At 28.1% G+C, this 17,952-nt stretch overlaps 2 protein-coding genes across 2 annotated transcripts; both read left to right on the forward strand.

Moving 5' to 3' along the window:
• Nucleotides 1-4,801: 4,801 nt before the first annotated feature.
• Nucleotides 4,802-8,669, forward strand: LOC114130740 (growth factor receptor-bound protein 2). Its single transcript, XM_027995787.2, has 5 exons — nt 4,802-5,229; nt 5,375-5,472; nt 5,571-5,690; nt 5,830-6,019; nt 6,109-8,669. The coding sequence occupies exons 1-5, from the start codon at nt 5,152-5,154 to the stop codon at nt 6,283-6,285; spliced, it is 663 nt and encodes a 220-aa protein (XP_027851588.1). The 5' UTR covers nt 4,802-5,151; the 3' UTR covers nt 6,286-8,669.
• Nucleotides 8,670-9,604: 935 nt separating this feature from the next.
• Nucleotides 9,605-16,633, forward strand: LOC114130533 (E3 ubiquitin-protein ligase SMURF2). The gene is made up of 15 exons (XM_050197141.1): nt 9,605-9,997; nt 11,201-11,239; nt 12,000-12,111; nt 12,186-12,328; nt 12,414-12,630; nt 12,985-13,122; nt 13,189-13,289; nt 13,349-13,595; nt 13,653-13,953; nt 14,007-14,225; nt 14,298-14,476; nt 14,548-14,688; nt 14,783-14,966; nt 15,043-15,184; nt 15,250-16,633. Exons 1-15 carry the CDS (start codon nt 9,940-9,942, stop codon nt 15,432-15,434), a joined length of 2,406 nt encoding a protein of 801 aa, XP_050053098.1. The 5' UTR covers nt 9,605-9,939; the 3' UTR covers nt 15,435-16,633.
• Nucleotides 16,634-17,952: the final 1,319 nt, after the last annotated feature.

A 17,952-nucleotide genomic window follows, 5' to 3' on the forward strand; every position in this document is an offset into this window, starting at 1 on the left:
GCCCCCTAGGAGTGGGGCTGGGTTAATATGTGGCTGTGAACGTGAAAAAATGACAAAAATCTTATTTCAATATATTATAATTGCATTTACTTGCAGTATAAATCCTGTTCCTGCGTATAATGTATAAAATACGATGTACCTATTATTAGATGTATTATTACTTATAGACTATAGTTCATCAAATAATACAGATACCTATACACTAGGATATAACAATCGAACTATTGTCTAAGTCTGATACAAAGTGTTATAGAATACTTTAAAAATGAATTGATTATTTTAAGACAATTATTATAATTCATCATGAAAATTATTTGTTTAAAAATTATTAATCTAAAACAGTTCACTTTTAAATCGTATAAATAGCTAATAGGTAATTTTATATTTTTTTACTTTAAAACATTAATACTTTATTATATAAGATACAAGATAGTTACCTATAATTTTACTTTTTAGTTCTTGAGTCTTATTTAATATATACATATGTATCGTGACTAATATAAGTATTATTGAGTAATAACTCTCTATACAGTAATTTATTTAACACTATATCTACTATACCTATAGTACGTAATATATAATTAAAATGTTATGATGAGTCATATGCAATATACTTAATAAATTATAATTCCTATACTACTTATATAGTTATACCATGTAACAAAATTTGATTTCATTTTGTCATTTTAGAACCCGGATACACAGTTTTATACATTTTGGTTTGTTTAATACTTTAATGTTAATAAATATTTAATATTATTTATTAACTAAAATAATAACAAATTTCAAATATACTTATATAAAGTTGTAAACCTATTAACCATATAATTTACGTATATTTGTTTGTAGATAAGGTATAAATGTATTTTTGTTTTTATTTTCTGATATTATAAATTATAGGTAATTAATTAAAAAAATATGTTATTTATTAATACCAACTCAAAATAATTGAATTTTTTTGTAGGTATAAACTAATATTTAATTTAGGCTTCAAGTCGTTTTGCATATTTTCACTAGGCCATTTTAAATTTTAATATTTCATGGAAGTGTATATTTTTATAACAAATAGGTATTAGGTACTAACCAATAACCATTAGTTTAGGTAAGATACCAACGATGCCAGGGCTAGAAATTACTTGATAGTTATTGTATATATGTATACTATAGACACTTATTGCATAAGTTTATAATACTTATATGATGGCATACCGAAGAAAATTTTTTTGAGGCAATATCCTCAGACCTCAAGACCAAAATGGGCGGGTGAGTACTATATAGGTAATGGATTTAGTATGATAAAAAGTTTTAAATAATAATATTTATAGGTTATTAAGTAAAAAAAAAAATGTAGGTATAAAAAGCTGTGAGTGGGTGGTCAAATGTAAGTTTGCCTCGGGTCTGAACAATTTTTAGAATGCCGCCATTACCTATACTTATACATATATAAATTATATATTATTAAATTTATAATAATATGACGTATACAATTTAGTCATTAATATTTGCTTATAAGTTATAAATAAAGTTAGTATTATAGAACTATATAGAAGCTTCTTAATATAACTATTAATATTACTCGTGGTTATAATTATTAATTGTTTTTTTTTTTAATTTTTAATAGTCTATGAAAAATGGTTCAATGTGAATCACAAATATGTGATTTCCTCTTCGTGTGGAAAATTCATCTAGCTGTGTCTTGTAAACTATATGTGTACAATGTACATAATATTACTTATTGTGCCGATGTATTTAATGTATATAGGTTGTAATTTTTCAAAAACAGTGATACAATACTAATTTAATCATTGCAATTTGCATTAATATTTCATGGATAATATTTTAGTATAATTAAACAATACGATTATTATTACAGTAATATTTATCATCGGTTCTATTATTAGGAATATATGAAATTTATTTTGCCATTTTGGTATACTAATCAGAAATTCAGTACTAACAATTGGTTACTTGAATTATGCCAATTTATTACGGTGTTTGTGCATACTGCATTATTGCATTAGTCTGTACGCCAATCTGATATTTTGAATTCTGATGTGTGTTATAATAACACTATATAGTTTATTTTATAATATTATTCTACTCGCCTGCAGTAGTCATTAAACATATTGTACAAATAACAAGTAGTTCAACAATAAATTAATAATAATAATAAAGTATATGTTCAAATTCAAAGACAATTTCAATTCTCTAAATAATTTTTAATTATTGTTTTCTAACACCAAATGTTATGGTGTTTTAAAAATTGCCTTTTGATTACTTTTTAGACTAGTTAAAAAATATAAAATTTATTGTTTTAAAATTATATTTATTTGACTCAAATGGTTAAATTAAATAATACAAATATAAATCCTCCAACGGTGATCGATGTTGATATAGATATAGATACTTGTTACATTTTAAGTACTTGGTTTTTTAATAAATATATCTGTTTAAAATATTTATTTTTTTATCTGGATAAAAAATACTTATTTTTATCTTTATCTAGAAAATCATCCAAAAATAATGTCTTATCTTTATTAAGATATTTCAAAAATGATTTTTATAGGTGTACCTACTGGCTACTGCATTATAAGTATTTGTAATATATTATCCTATAAGTATCATTGGCGTTAACTTCATTAATAATCTAGGGTTATAGAAATATCATTATTAACGTGATATTAAGAAGACGTATTATATACTGCTGCCGAGGTTGCTAGGAAATATTTTGGGGAGGAGGGAGGGGGGCTGGAGTTCTTTGGATTCCAAGGCCCCCCTCACATAGGTAGTCGCACATATTTGATATGCATAATATTATGAAGAGTATTGAAGACGGTACACTATATTAATACTATGTCTTTCAGTAGAGCAGTTTGCAATAGACAATAGTGCTTCGCTGAACCTGCAGAACTGCGTATAAAACCGACGGGTGACGATGTCTATTATATTATTGACTATATTTTACTATAAATTCTAATTTACAATGCATGAAATGTGTACGTTTTCCACAAAGAGTCGTCGGTGTCTCGCGGTGCGCGGTAAGGGACAACAATTATATGGATCGGACTGCTCTGTCCAAACAAGCCCTTATTCGATAGGTATTTCGTGGGAGCATAGTGCGCAATAAACGTTTTTTTTAAATTTAAAATCGTGAAATACTCATGTTTTCGTATATTTTTCAAAAACCACTCGTTGGAAATCGATTTAGGTAAATATTATAACACAGCTTATTGCAGTGATGGTCAAAACGACGAAAATGCCTCACACGAAATATATACCTATATACAGTCGGCTAAACGCAATAACATATAATATTTTACCGATGAGATTTTCTCAGTCTGGCGAATACATAATAATGAAATAATATATACCGAAGTGACGCCACCGTCGTAGTCGCACGTCTCTTAACCGTGCAGTAACGTTGCGCGCACGCATCCGCGTAGATTTATAATAATATGTATTATTATTATAATAATGGTCGTCGTGTCTGTCCCCGTCCACAATAAATAAATAATAAAACGCCGATGGTGGTGACTGGTGACTGGTGGCGGCGGCGGCGGCGGTGGTGGTTGCGACGCAGCCGGTGCCGCGTGCGTGTGTGGCGGCGCACCGGTCGCCGAGAGACCTGTTGGGGGGCATTGTTCAAAACGGCTTCAAGGTCGTTTCGACTATACACGATCCCGACGAGATTTGGCAATGCCGCTTTTGTGTACGGCGGCGGCGGCTGCTGCGACGGCGACCGGCCCCGAACGAATACATAACACATACCTTCGACGACGGCGATGATGATGATGATGATGATAATAATAATAATAATAAAAAAATATGATAAAAATGATAAAATTTGAATATTTGATATAGCCGTCGGCGCCGAATCGTGTCCCCCACGGACACACTACACACTTCACACTAATTAGCCAGATAGAAACGGCCGTGTACCACGACAGCGCACAACATTTTCTTTTTATAAGTCATTGCAGTTATTATTATAGTCGTAAAACGTATTAATATAAAATATTTGCGGTTTAAAGGAGTGATAAACAGTTTTGCTAAGGTACCTATAATCCGAGACCGAAATAGTACTGAAATTTATATTTTTATGAATTATTAATAAAAACAACACTCCGACACGTCATACGTAACGTCCTTAGACATATTATGAATTGGTCTTACACAACGATGTGTTTTTTTTTTTTTATGTAGCCGTGTCATTACATTGCGAATTTGTGAGCCAAGTAGACCATACAACAGTAAACAATATCATATAGGAATTAACTTTCGAAAATCATTGTTATGTTACCGATATTTTAAACACATATCACTAGTGCAAATTAATTTATCGGTAAAAACAAAAGACTGTTTTTCATATTTTCACGAGCAACTGTTTTAGAGTGAGCCGGGAGCTAAGCCGCCTCACCACTACGACTCTAACAGGACAGCAGCTGGTGTTCACTACAAAAGTTTAAAGTTAAAGGTTAAAGGTTCAACTAAAATGCCAGTAGTGCTACGAGGTACTCGAAACGCCGACGTGCGCCCCTTAACCCACGATCGCGTCGTCAGTCGTCACTCGTGGACCACTGTGGACCAGTACGCGCGAATTATTATCAAAAAAAAAAAAAAAGAAAAGAAATCACCGTGTCGTCGGCGCCGCTATCAGCTGAGGTGATTCAGATAATCAGATCTCAGTGATTGAGCGGCTCGGGTGGTGTTTTTGTGATTTTGTCCCCCCCGCCATCTAGCCCCCGTGAACCGGAGTGGCGCACGCGCGTTCGGCACTTGGACCGTGTATGAGTGTGTGCGAGCCCGAGTGAGTGAGTGCGTGTGCGTCGATGTGTCAGTGTGTGTGCGTGTGTGAGTGTTATGTTGTGTTGTGCACTTGTGTGTGTGTGTCCGCGCGTTTGTACGCGAAGTGTCTCGTGCGAGGCCGTCCGCGCTTATCTCGTCAAAGGTTGTTATTCTGTCCGTTTCGTCCGTCAACGCGAAGTGTAATACGAATAAAATATTAAATAATCACAGTTCGAGTTCCGGTGCAGTCGGTCCGCCGTTTATTTTTATATAATTTCCACAAACACCCGTGTGTCAGGCGATTTCCGTGCGCCGATAACATATTATATGTTTTGAACGGACCGGAACGGACGCCCCAAACCAACTATGGAAGCCACCGCCAAGCACGACTTCAAAGCCACGGCGCCCGATGAACTGAGCTTCAAAAAGGGTAGCTTGCTCAGGGTGAGTGATTTTAGTGTTCAACGCTTTTGGTGGTGGGCGAATGTGTGTCCGATTTGAGGATTGGGGTTTGTTCCTGGGTCGTCGTCGCCACCCGGTACCTGGGGGTGCAGTACAAGGTACCTGACCGATACAAATTGTTTTTCAGGTGATCAACATGGAAGACGACGTCAATTGGTTTCGGGCCGAGTTCGAGGGCAAAGAGGGCCTGATACCTAGCAATTATATAGAAATGAAAAATCACGAGTGAGTGACGTCCCTTTGGATTTCTGTGTAGTTGTAATATCATTCATGCTTAGCCACCTAGATGATACTAATGTTTGCTGTTCCTTTATTGTTTGTAGCTGGTACTATGGCAAAATCACTCGAGCGGATGCTGAGAAATTATTAGACCAACAGCCTGAAGGTTGTTTTTTAGTACGAATAAGTGAGAGTTCACCTGGAGATTTTTCATTATCCGTCAAGTGAGCTAATATATTCTGTGATACAAATTTAAAGTTTTTACAATTTTACTGTTTTGTGTCCTTGAACTCACAAATTTAACAAAAAATTTTATTTTTTTTAAATATGTTTAATTTTTAATAATGTAATTACCAATAATAGATGTGGTGATGGTGTCCAACATTTCAAAGTTTTACGAGACGCACAGGCAAAATTCTTCTTGTGGGTTGTGAAATTTGATAGTTTAAATGAACTAGTTGATTATCATCGAGAATCATCTGTTTCTCGTTCACAAGATGTTAGACTTAGGGACATGCCAGCAGCAACTCAAAATGGATTTAACCAAAAACCGGTACTTATTATTTATACCTATGATGTATCAATTTTGTCAATTGTTAATATAATTATTAAATAATAAATATTCGTTTTGTGATTTTATAGACTTTGGTGATTGGAATGTATGACTTTACACCTCAAGAAGATGGAGAATTAGCATTTAAACGAGGAGACGTTATTACTGTGACGAATCGCACTGATGTAAATTGGTGGCGAGGTGAGATTGGTACCAGAGAAGGACTGTTCCCTGCTGCGTACGTTTCTCCTTATCATGCCCCTTAATTTACAGTTTTATTTATTGTTTTTACAACTATATGAAACTGTGTATTTACTACTGTAGAGAATATGTGACCATGAAATAGACTTAACCATTCTAGATTTTTCTCTCGGAATCAGATAATGTATTGCAATGAAAAAAAAGTCAATAATTATTTAGATACTTAAATTTGTTTAGGTTTTTCAAATTTTGTTATTAATTAATTTCATTGGTATATTAACTTAATTTTTTTTGCTTATTCATTAATTTTTGTTCGTTAATATGTACAAAGTTAATACATTATGAATCAAAATGATAAAATGTTACCTTTTTGATTTAACAATTATTGTTTTAAAAAGTATTTTTTACTTTTAAGAAAATAATTAAAAAAATGATTTTGACATGTGATCATAACTATTGAGTATGAACTATTAATTTTCATGTTAGATAAATGTTCACTAATTTATAGACTTTTTTTGGAATTTATTATTTTGATTTATATGTATGAGTTTTTTCCTTACATGCCTATAGTGTACATTTTTAACATAAACATTGCTTTAATAACCTGCTATTATTTATAAAATATGATAATAGTTCTGATTATTATAGTTAATAGCTTAAACATTTCAATAACACACCTATGAACAAAAGTCGGTAAACAGAAATATAGATTAATTATTTATAAAAATTAAAGTTACATAACAGTATCCAATTTATTCTTCTAAATATCAATTACTATAATTCTTAAATTTGTACAAATTTCAATTTAGTGAAATCTGTCTAAAATGTATAATATTAACAAAATATTATGAAATTGATTTTTTATCTCAAATATTTTATTTGTTAATTAATTAAATTTGTATTTATCATTTAATTTTAGACAGATTTCACTTAATCAATTGTGTATACTATTATATTTAAATTAGGAATATTAAATTTAGTACAAGTTGATGAATTGTTCTGTGTTTTTTTTTTTAGCGTTTATACTACCAGTTCTTCATGGAATTAAAGTTTTAAATGTAATAATATGATGTAAACTATATTTTTTAATGATTGCATTTAAATAAGGAAATAATTTTTATCAAATGTATTTCCATGTTAATGTTTTATTTTTTATTTTTAAATTGAATACACAAGTATAACGACATTTAGAAACACAGAACTTTTATGTTTTTTTTTACATATAATTTATAAAAATCGCTCAATTCCTTTACCTGTATCTAATAATTGTTTTTAAACATTTAAAATATTTCAAAGAATATCTGTTTAGTTGTTTATTTGTTGAACTTGACTTATACTTGAATCAATTATTATATATTATTGTGCTTAACAATTTTTTCAGTCATATCGAACAATTAATTATTTTAGTTTTGATTTTAAATTAAACAATACAATGTCAATTTGTGATATAAAATAATATTAAACCTCCTTATTTTACCTATCTTATATATTTCTTTGTTGTAGGTTGATCATTATTTGTTTTTTTACTAATTTATCTATATTTAAGTATAAATTCTTCCTGACTTATTCATTGTAGGTAAGAGTCTATTGCCTACCTATGAATATTTTCTTCGCATTCTATAATATAATATATATATATATTTTTTTTTTTTACTAGGTACTTATAAATATTTTATTTTTTATTATTTATTTAAGTAAAATAAATTGTGAAATAATATATATGTTAGTCATAGTGATTAAAGACTCTTATAGCTGGAAATATTGAAATAATGTCCATAAAGTCTATTATATATATATATATATATATATAAATGCGTTTATGTATTAAGTAATTAATTAAGTGACTTTTCTTATCTTATAAATTTATTAAATTACAAATATATTTGTGCCACATTCAATATTATATTATTTTATATTGTAAATAGTTACACTGCAATAATCCATAAATAATTTTACTTATTTAAAAATTTTTCTTTTTTAGTAATACCTTCTTCTATTATTAATATGAGTAGTACATTTAATTATTAAAAACTATTTTTAATTTAAAGTATAATATTGAATAATCCAAGAGATTTTCAATATTTCTTTCTTATTTTTCTTTTGGAATTTCACTGATTTTTTATGGAAAAAATGTTAAAAATTGATTTCTACATCATTTTTTTGTTGGTAGTTATGTTATTTTTATTATATTTTTTCTTAAATCTCTTATAAATTACTAACTTTTGTAACACGGGATTTAGTTTGCCAGGGCTTAGTAAAATGTATTCAAATAGTATTTCAAAAGATGTCGCCTTGTTGATAGTTGTAGTTAATCAAGATAATATGATGTATACCTTCTGTAAAATACTAAATGTACTTATTTACAGATATAAGTATAGTTATAAAGTTACAGCTTTCGTCATCTAGTGTTATATAATATATTTTATTAAATTATATTTGTTATGAATTACTGAAGGAGATTTACTTATATATCATCAAATCTTACCCTTTGTGCCAAATGATCATATTGCACCAGTCACCAAGTAAATTAAAAACTTTGGAGAAAAAAAATAAACTTTTTATTTGTAGACAAGTTTGGAAACTCTGTTTCACTACCCTTAGGGATGAATTTAAAAAAAAAAACCCTCTAGGGGTTAAATTTTGCAATGTATTGTATTTTATTAATTCCATGATATAAACTACATTATATGCTACACTCAGTATAAATTTGTAATACGATGTCAAGATTGGTAAGTAATCCAAAAAAGTTATAAAATTAAAATTTTTATAGTATAAAAATTAGTACAAAATTAATTAATGTACTAATTATTTAATTTGTTGTATCGTAATTGCGGGTGAATAGAAACAAAATTTCAAAATAAGCTTCATTGACCAATAACTACAATATAAGTATCACTTATTGTTATTTGTTGATGTATTAAATTAGTTATGTTATGAAGATTCAAATTCAATTGAAAATTTTTTACTTCTATTATAATCGACAATAAAAAAATTGATAAATTGATACTCCAAATTTTTTTTGTTCAATTTTCGGGATGGATGTTGGAAAATTAAGTAATGAAATCATTAATTGTGTTTAATAAATTACTTATTTTTTATATTTTTTTTAATCTAAACATTTTGTTTACCGGGTGAATAGAAATATGCCAAATGTATACATAAATACAAACCAGATCTCTGGGGCAATACAAAATGTTGTTTTTTTTTGTATAATAAAGGCTGTAATTGAGTAATTTGAACGGTTTTTTTAAAAAAAAAATCAAAATTTTTTTCTATTCAACTGCATGTTCACCCCACAAAGTTGGCCAACCTGTTGTCCAGTGGCGTCAGCCCTGATACTATTATACTATAGATAACAACTGCAGTCTGCACTGTGATTATTTCATAACAAAACATTCAATTAGGCTTCATGATTCATACAATTATATGCAATCATAGTTCATACTACCTTACATAGTACCTTTACTATAATGTAATTGTTCGAAGCGTTAAGCGTATAAAATAAGTGAAATTAGGTTCGCGAAACTAGATAAATTATGTAGAAATTACAAAACTCGAGCGTAATATGCATGTTTAATTTCTTGTCTGTGATAAAAAAAAATATGAAAGATAGTGAGGAGAAAATAGTGCTGCTAATCTTTATGTGTTCATTTTTTGTATAGTTAACATTTTTAATTTGTCAAACGTAATTTTATTATAATAATTAATGAGTATCAAATATGTCAGGATCTTCAGGTAGCAGGCGAACTGGAGGAACTACTAAGATTCGTCTAACTGGTGGGTGTTAAACATTTTTATATTTTGTTATAAATTATTTAATAAACTGCATTTTATATTATTTTATCTATTGACTATTTTTGTAGGATTTACCTAATCTAATATTTTCACGTATGTAGTTAAAATAATATTAATTAATGTAAGTAAAATATCAATCACAAATTAGGTACCTACCTATTTACCATATTATTTCATATTTTAATGTATTGATATTTTGGAAATATCTACTGTTATCTGCTTGTTAAAGAGATTTGAGTGCTTAATAATATACAGGGTATACTTCTTAATTTAAAATAATAGATCATTTTTTAATTTAATGTCATTCTCATATAACTTTTTTTGCTCTAAGTTTATTTAGAAAACATTACTTATTAGTTAGGTGTATGAAATATAACATTACGTTTTATGCACCGTATTGACAAATCTACAACGAAAATAACTAATTTTGATTTCAGAACTGCTTCAGCATAATGCATTATGATAATTACTAATGAATTATGTTTTATGAGTATAGTAGGCTAGAAGCCTTGTAAACCATGCATTTATATGAATAATAATGTTAGTCTTATAGTTATAAGCGCAACTAGGGGGGGGGCTTAGCCCCCCAAAAAATTCTAATAGCCCCTCCAAAATAAATTATTCAATTGATCCCTAAAACATTAATAAACCTTTAAAAATTCAGCTGTATTTCCCTTTTTTTTTTTTTTGGAAAGTTTTTAAAGTTAATAATTTTTATATTGCCTACCTTTCTATATTTGTTTTATTTGATATTAATAAATGTGATCTTTAAAATGAAATAGCTGTCTTTAAAAATGCATACTGCAATAATGAAAAAACAGATAATTTCAGTTTCATTCAGGAAAATTTATCTAAAAAGAAATTCCCAAAGTTTTATGGGATGGTTCAAGTTGCCAATATATTACCAATTTTAAAAAAAAAATCTGAGATCATTTTGGAACAATTCACAGCCATCAACAAAAACAAAATGAGTTATAAATAATATTTCGATATCTAATTTACGATGCATATAAAATATATAATTAAAAGTAAATGTTGGTATTAATGGTGTTTAAATTTAAGTTGGGAGGGTGTGGGGGGCTATGCTCCCTACGGGTTACTTTTGGTATAATATTGAGGTGGAGCCCCCCCTAAGATTTTGTGCTAGTTGTGCCACTACTTATAATGATTAAAATTTGATTTCAGTGCTCTGTGCTCAAAATTTGTTGAAAAAAGATTTATTTCGTAAGTTTAATTTTTTTTACATATAAAGAGCTTTAAATTATAATGGTACTTTTCAGTTATCCTGACTACTGGCCGATGCTGCGACTTCCACTGGTCTAATTCTATTATTTAGATTATATATAAATGTTGACAAACGCCGTCTTCAGTCAATCGTGACTACCTTACTAAATAACTATTATTTAATAATTATTACCATCGTTTTTTAACCCTATTAATTCATGCCTGTGATCTACCTTCGGTGGTGTTGCATAGCAAATCAAGGGATATTTTTGTTTTGATTGTCTGAGCGAGCAAGTGGCAACGCTGGCCCTTAGTTCTCAGACAGTTATTTGGTTAAATTCATATTGTGTTAAAAGCACGATAATCCATTTATAACTGTTTTTAATTGCATGGCTGAACATTTTTGTCCTCGAGTTTGCTATTAATTTTGAATTTTATTTTTAGCTTTTGTAATAGTTTTAATAATTTTTAATTAATTTTTTAAAATTATGTGGTATAAAGAAAGGTAGTCGCCATTATGTGATACTAAAAGTTATACTATAATATACATTATATTGATTATATAAATGACAACTTCATGTTTGCCGAGACTTTGAGGAGGTAGTCTAGATAATGGAATCGAGACTCGTTGTAGTCGGGATAGCTGAAAAATACTATTATAATTACTAATTTATTTTATTCAATAATAATTTTTAATATACCTTGCTTATAAAGTTATAAACATACTATATTTTATCGGTTAAAATATGGATTTTTATAGGTTTACCACCTGATGCATTTGCAAAAATTAGTGTGGACGGGTCTGGACAATGTTATACAACAGATACCTGTAAACCAACCTGTGACCCTCAATGGAACCAACATTATGATTTGTAAATTAATTAGTTAATTAATATTATTATTATACCTAATTGTTAAAATTATGATAAATAAAAATGTTTTATAGATATCTAAGTAAAGGTGATCATGTAACAATAACTTTGTGGAATCATAAAAAAATTCATAAAAATATTCAAAAACCTACTAGTGGTTTCCTTGGGTGTGTAAGATTATCATGGAATCAAATTCAGCGATACAAGGACACTGGTTGTAAGTGTATCAATAATTATAATGACATACATTTTTTTTTTTTGCTGGAGTATAATTTTATTTGTTCAAAATTATTTATTTGCAGATCAAAAATTAGATTTAGTTAAATTAAATCCAGATGATCCTGTACCAATTAGAGGTCAATTAGTGTTATCTTTATTATCTCAAGATGGTACTGCAGGTGTATCATCTCAACAACCATCTCCATTACCAGAAGGATGGGAAGAAAGAAAAACAGAAAATGGACGATTATATTATGTAAACCATAAAACTAAAACTACTCAATGGGTTAAACCAACAAAGTAAGTTTAATTATTGAAATTATATACCTATAACTAATTTAGTAAGTATCCACAAAAAAAAGCTATAATTTTTTTTATTAGCAGTACAGCATTTATAGGTTTAATATTATTAATCATCTTTAACACAAATAAAAAATTTACATGTAATGCCACTTATTCCTGTTTATATTGTTAATATTATAAAATATGGGAAAATTAATAAATTACTTATCATACCTTATAATTGCAAAAAAACCAATATGGATAAATAGACATAAATATATTTATACAAATTAAAAAACTTAAAATATCATAACAATTATAAAAAATATAGTGGGTATTATTTTGTAAAAATAATTTTTATTTTATTTTTAGATCTCATTCAAAAATTACTACTGGTAGTGGTAGTCCTCGTCCTCCAGCACCAACACCTATAGAAGATCCAATTGCACGGAATGAATCTGATGTGATAAATAATAATGATGGCAATAGTGTTGTTTTGACTGCACAAACGTAAGTTACTTTTGCTTTTAAATGTTATACAAATATATAGCTAGTAACAATTAATAATATATTCAGGAATAGGAATCCTAACAATCGAGCATCACTCAGTTCTGCTAGAAATGCATCATCTCATAGTTCCTCAATTCAACAACCACAAGACCTGCCAACAGGTTATGGTTAGTATCAAATAATTTTAATCTAATTTAACAAATATTTAATTATAATTTTTTAACAGAAATAAGAACAACGCCTCAAGGACAAATTTATTTTTATCATACCCCAACTGGTTTAAGTACATGGCATGATCCAAGAATTCCTAGGAATATTAGTGTAACTTCAGGACAACAACTTGGTCCTTTGCCTGCTGGTTGGGAAGTACGTCAAACATCCAGTGGTCGTTATTATTATGTAGATCATAATAACCGAACTACAACTTTTTCGGATCCAAGACTTTCAACAGCAGTTATAGCTAATTTATTACAGTAAGAAAATCAATTACATATTACTATTATTGAATTAACATATTCATAATTTATTAGGAAACAAAATGATCAAAGCTCATCGACAAATGAACAAAACTCAATGAACAATAAAGAAAATACTAGTATTAATACCAGAGTGCCTAATACTAGTGAAACATCATCAAGTCAACAAAGAATTCCACCTCGCCCGGGCCCTGTTTTTGATGGTCCCCAAAGTATTGAAACTGATTCCGAGTGTTTGCCTAAATACAAACGTGACTTAGTAGCTAAACAGAAGATTTTACGTACGGAACTAGCTGCATTACAGCCTCAGACAGGACATATGAGATTAGAAGTTTCAAGATCTGAAATATTTGAAGTATATAATATTTTGAATTTGGTTATTTGGTTCCTAATAATATTAATTTTTAGGAGTCATATCGAGCAGTGATGAAGATGCGACCAAAAGACCTACGTAAACGGTTGATGGTTAAATTCCGTAGTGAAGAAGGTCTTGATTATGGTGGTGTAGCAAGAGAGTGGTTGTATTTATTATCACACGAGATGCTTAATCCTCAATATGGATTATTTCAATACTCTAGAGAAGACAATTATACTTTACAAATAAATCCGGATAGTTCTATTAATCCAGTATGTTTTGTTTACAATATTTTAGAAAGACTTCATTATATCATACAGATGACAATGATTTTTAATTTTTAGGAACATCTATCTTATTTCCATTTTGTTGGTCGTATAATTGGCATTGCTATTTTTCATGGACACTATATTGATGGAGGATTTACAACACCTTTTTATAAAATGTTACTAAATAAACCAATAACTCTGGAAGATATAGAAGGAGTAGATCCTGAATTGCATCGTAGTCTCACATATATATTGTAAATAGCCTAATAGTTCTTTAAATAAAATTATCTATTTTATATAAATATTTTTTTATATATTTTTTAAGGGAAAATAAACTTGAAAAAGATATAATTGATACTACTTTTGCGGTCGAACAAAGTAGTTTTGGTGTATTAAAATTACATGAACTGAAAACTGGTGGACAAAATATCCAGCTCACAGAAGATAATAAAAAAGAATATGTTAAGTATGTTAATAATGGATGGTATATCTATGTTTATACATTATAATATTATTTTATGTTAATAAACAGTATAATACAAATTGCAATTTAAATATAGATTGTACGTGACATACAGATTTATGAGAGGCATTGAACAACAATTTTTGGCATTGCAAAAAGGCTTGACTGAAGTAGTTCCTGGAACATTGTTAAAGCCTTTCGATGAGCGTGAGATTGAATTAATTATTAGTGGTATTGGCACCATAGATATCGAAGATTGGAAGCGTAATACTAGGCTTAAAGTGATTATTTTTTATATTTTTACACATATAGGTAGTAGTTAATAATATATTTAAATTAATATTATTTTATGTTCAGCATTGTTCACCTGATATGCCTGTGGTGAAATGGTTTTGGGAAATTATTGAACAAAACTATAGCCAAGAAATGCGTCTCAGGCTATTACAATTTGTCACTGGAAGTTCTAGAGTTCCTCTTCAAGGTTTTAAGGCACTTCAAGGTAGATAATGATTAATTTATTGGTGAAAAATTTGTATCTATTGACTATAATTTATTTTAATTTAGGATCGACTGGAGCAGCTGGACCTCGTTTATTTACCATACACTTGACTGATGTACCTACTGATAATCTTCCTAAAGCACATACATGCTTTAATCGTCTTGATTTGCCAAAATATGAAAGTAAACAAAAATTACTAGATAAACTCAGCCAAGCAGTTGAAGAAACTTGTGGTTTTACTGTTGAATAAGTAATCGGTTACATTTTTATTAACTACAACATTATTATTTGTTTAAAATATTTTGTTAAGTATCATATATATGTATTATTTTTGTTTATAGAATTTTTATTGTAAAGTCATTTGTTAATTACAACTTATCATAGGTTTATATATTTTTTTATTCAGGATAAAATGTTGAGATTAATTCAATTATTGTTATTAAAATATGTACTAGTTCTAAGTTATAGTTATGATAATAATGTGCAATAATACAGGGTAAGATACAATGTAAGGCCTTGGAAGCAAATGAATTATTTAACTATATTATTTTATCTTTTCAGATGATTATTGATTTTGATTTTACTCATGACAGAAATCTATTATTGTTATTTGTTATCTTTTAAAACTAATAAATAGGCGTTCTATTATTAATTTTTAAGGTTATTTAAACTTTGGTTCCAATTATCAAAAAATATAGTATACCTAATTTTTATAAATATTTAATTAATAATTTATTTTATTATATCATCTTCATTTGTCATTTTATCAATTTATAACTTTATTTTATTAAAATAGTTTATTTTTCTTCCAAAACTATCATATTGTCTTCCATAGGTATAATATATTAAGGACTGCCCTCATACGACAATCCAAATAAAATAAATTTAATTAAATACTTTTATTTGTATAGTAATACAATTTCTATAATAGATAGAAAAGTAATTGCTTTATATTATCAATATGAGTAATATCTGAAAACAATACTATTAAATTAAATTGTTAAAGGCATCACAGTCATAAAAATTAATTACCCACATAATATCAAGTATTCAGTGATTGACAAGGAATCAGTATGCTCTATTTAAAAAATAAAGACATTTGTTATTTCATAAAAGCTTATTATAAAGTCATGTTCTAATATTGCAAGTTGAAAACATGAAATAGAACAATATTATAAATGTATAACTGATTTTTTTTCTAATGATCTCTAGATATTAGTGTTGTTACTTTATTTATGATTCAATTATGAGACTTAGTTTTATATTACTGTATATTATCTATTAATTAAATCTATCGTGTTTTGTAGATTTATCTTAAATGATAAGTAACCAATCTGTATTTTGATGAAATATTAATTATAGTATAATAATTTTTATTGTATTGTATAATATATTAAAAATGATTACTTTATAATTAATTAAAAAAAAATATATATGTATTAAACTCAAGTACCACTATTTATTTATCAACTACACACAGTATTATTATAATGTTAAACATTATTGAACTAGCTGAACTCATGCACTTAGAAACCCATTAAAAACCCTACCTCTTATATGTCTCAAACTGTATTAAATTTGTTACTTGTGATTATGCTAGCAGTATATTTTTATACATATATATATATATATATTATAATATAGATAACGGTAAAAATATATCAAGGTAATAGTATCTTACAACAATATTCAATTTAGTTTATCATTATTTAATTTTATTTGTTTCATTGAGAAAAATCTAACAATTCAAGTAGGTATTCAATTGAATATTTATTGAAGTGCGTTTGGATATACAATATTTTTTGTTATTCCTTTTGTTGCGTACAAAAATATATCGGAAAACATTTTCAAAATTCAGTATTAATAACACACTTATAGCGATTGTCTTTGTGCTTTGTTGATGATCATTGCAAAGGCGAGTCGCACCGGAAACTGCCAGTATCATTTTGTGATCGTATGGTTGCCAAAATTATTAAATGAGAAAAGTTTTGCCTCAGCCTCAAGGCGCATCCAGGAAATACAATCCACTGCTGTGTTTTATTATTTGTTCCCATGGCAATAAATATTATTATAATTATTTTAATAATTTCTTTTGCACTTATTATTATTATAATTGAAACTAATAGCAACCATCTATAAACAAAAATTTCCTTCATAAATCTCAAAATGTCTGTTTAAGCAAGCACATACCGGAGTTGGACCTATCACTTTTTAACTTAGCCTATCTTTTAAGTTGAACCAAATTACACATAGTGTGAAAAATTTCATTAAGATCAGTGGTCCAGTAGTTTCAGAGTTCATCCCGGACAAATACTGTGACACAACATTTTTATATATTAAGATTATTTCTGTATATTAGTTATACCATACTTGACTGTTAACATTTTCTTTTTTTAGATTCTGAGTGGAACAAGTAATAATTTTATAATGATGTGTTTTATTTTTGGGTGTATTGTCACTATTTTGGCCAGTAAAACTGCTTTGACTTTTAACTCTTAGGATGGTTTTATGTAGTTAATTTGATCTAGTTGGTACTTTATAGGGTTAAGGTATAAAATTTAGAAAAAATAGGAACTTTAATGCGACATAAGTATTTTTCAAAATAGAATATTTTTTTGTTGATATAATCATAAATAGGTACTTGGAATTTTTCCCAAATGTTTATTAGCATTTTATAATCATAAAATAAAATATTTTGTTGGATGAAATCATTTGATAATTCAATACAAAATTTCTCATGAGTTTTTTAATTATAACTATTAAAAGTT

This window comes from Aphis gossypii, chromosome 1 (assembly GCF_020184175.1).
Source record: "Aphis gossypii isolate Hap1 chromosome 1, ASM2018417v2, whole genome shotgun sequence".
NCBI classification, from domain to species: Eukaryota; Metazoa; Arthropoda; class Insecta; order Hemiptera; family Aphididae; genus Aphis; species Aphis gossypii.

Excerpts from the sequence above, each read along its gene's own strand:
- LOC114130740 (XM_027995787.2), top strand. The coding sequence starts at position 5,152 with ATGGAAGCCACCGCCAAGCACGACTTCAAAGCCACGGCGCCCGATGAA. Across the intron at positions 5,230-5,374 it reads AAAAGGGTAGCTTGCTCAGG|GTGATCAACATGGAAGACGA; the intron begins GTGAGTGATTTT and ends ATTGTTTTTCAG. Across the intron at positions 5,473-5,570 it reads ATAGAAATGAAAAATCACGA|CTGGTACTATGGCAAAATCA; the intron begins GTGAGTGACGTC and ends TATTGTTTGTAG.
- LOC114130533 (XM_050197141.1), top strand. The coding sequence starts at position 9,940 with ATGTCAGGATCTTCAGGTAGCAGGCGAACTGGAGGAACTACTAAGATT. Across the intron at positions 12,112-12,185 it reads TGGAACCAACATTATGATTT|ATATCTAAGTAAAGGTGATC; the intron begins GTAAATTAATTA and ends AATGTTTTATAG. Across the intron at positions 13,123-13,188 it reads GTTGTTTTGACTGCACAAAC|GAATAGGAATCCTAACAATC; the intron begins GTAAGTTACTTT and ends TAATATATTCAG.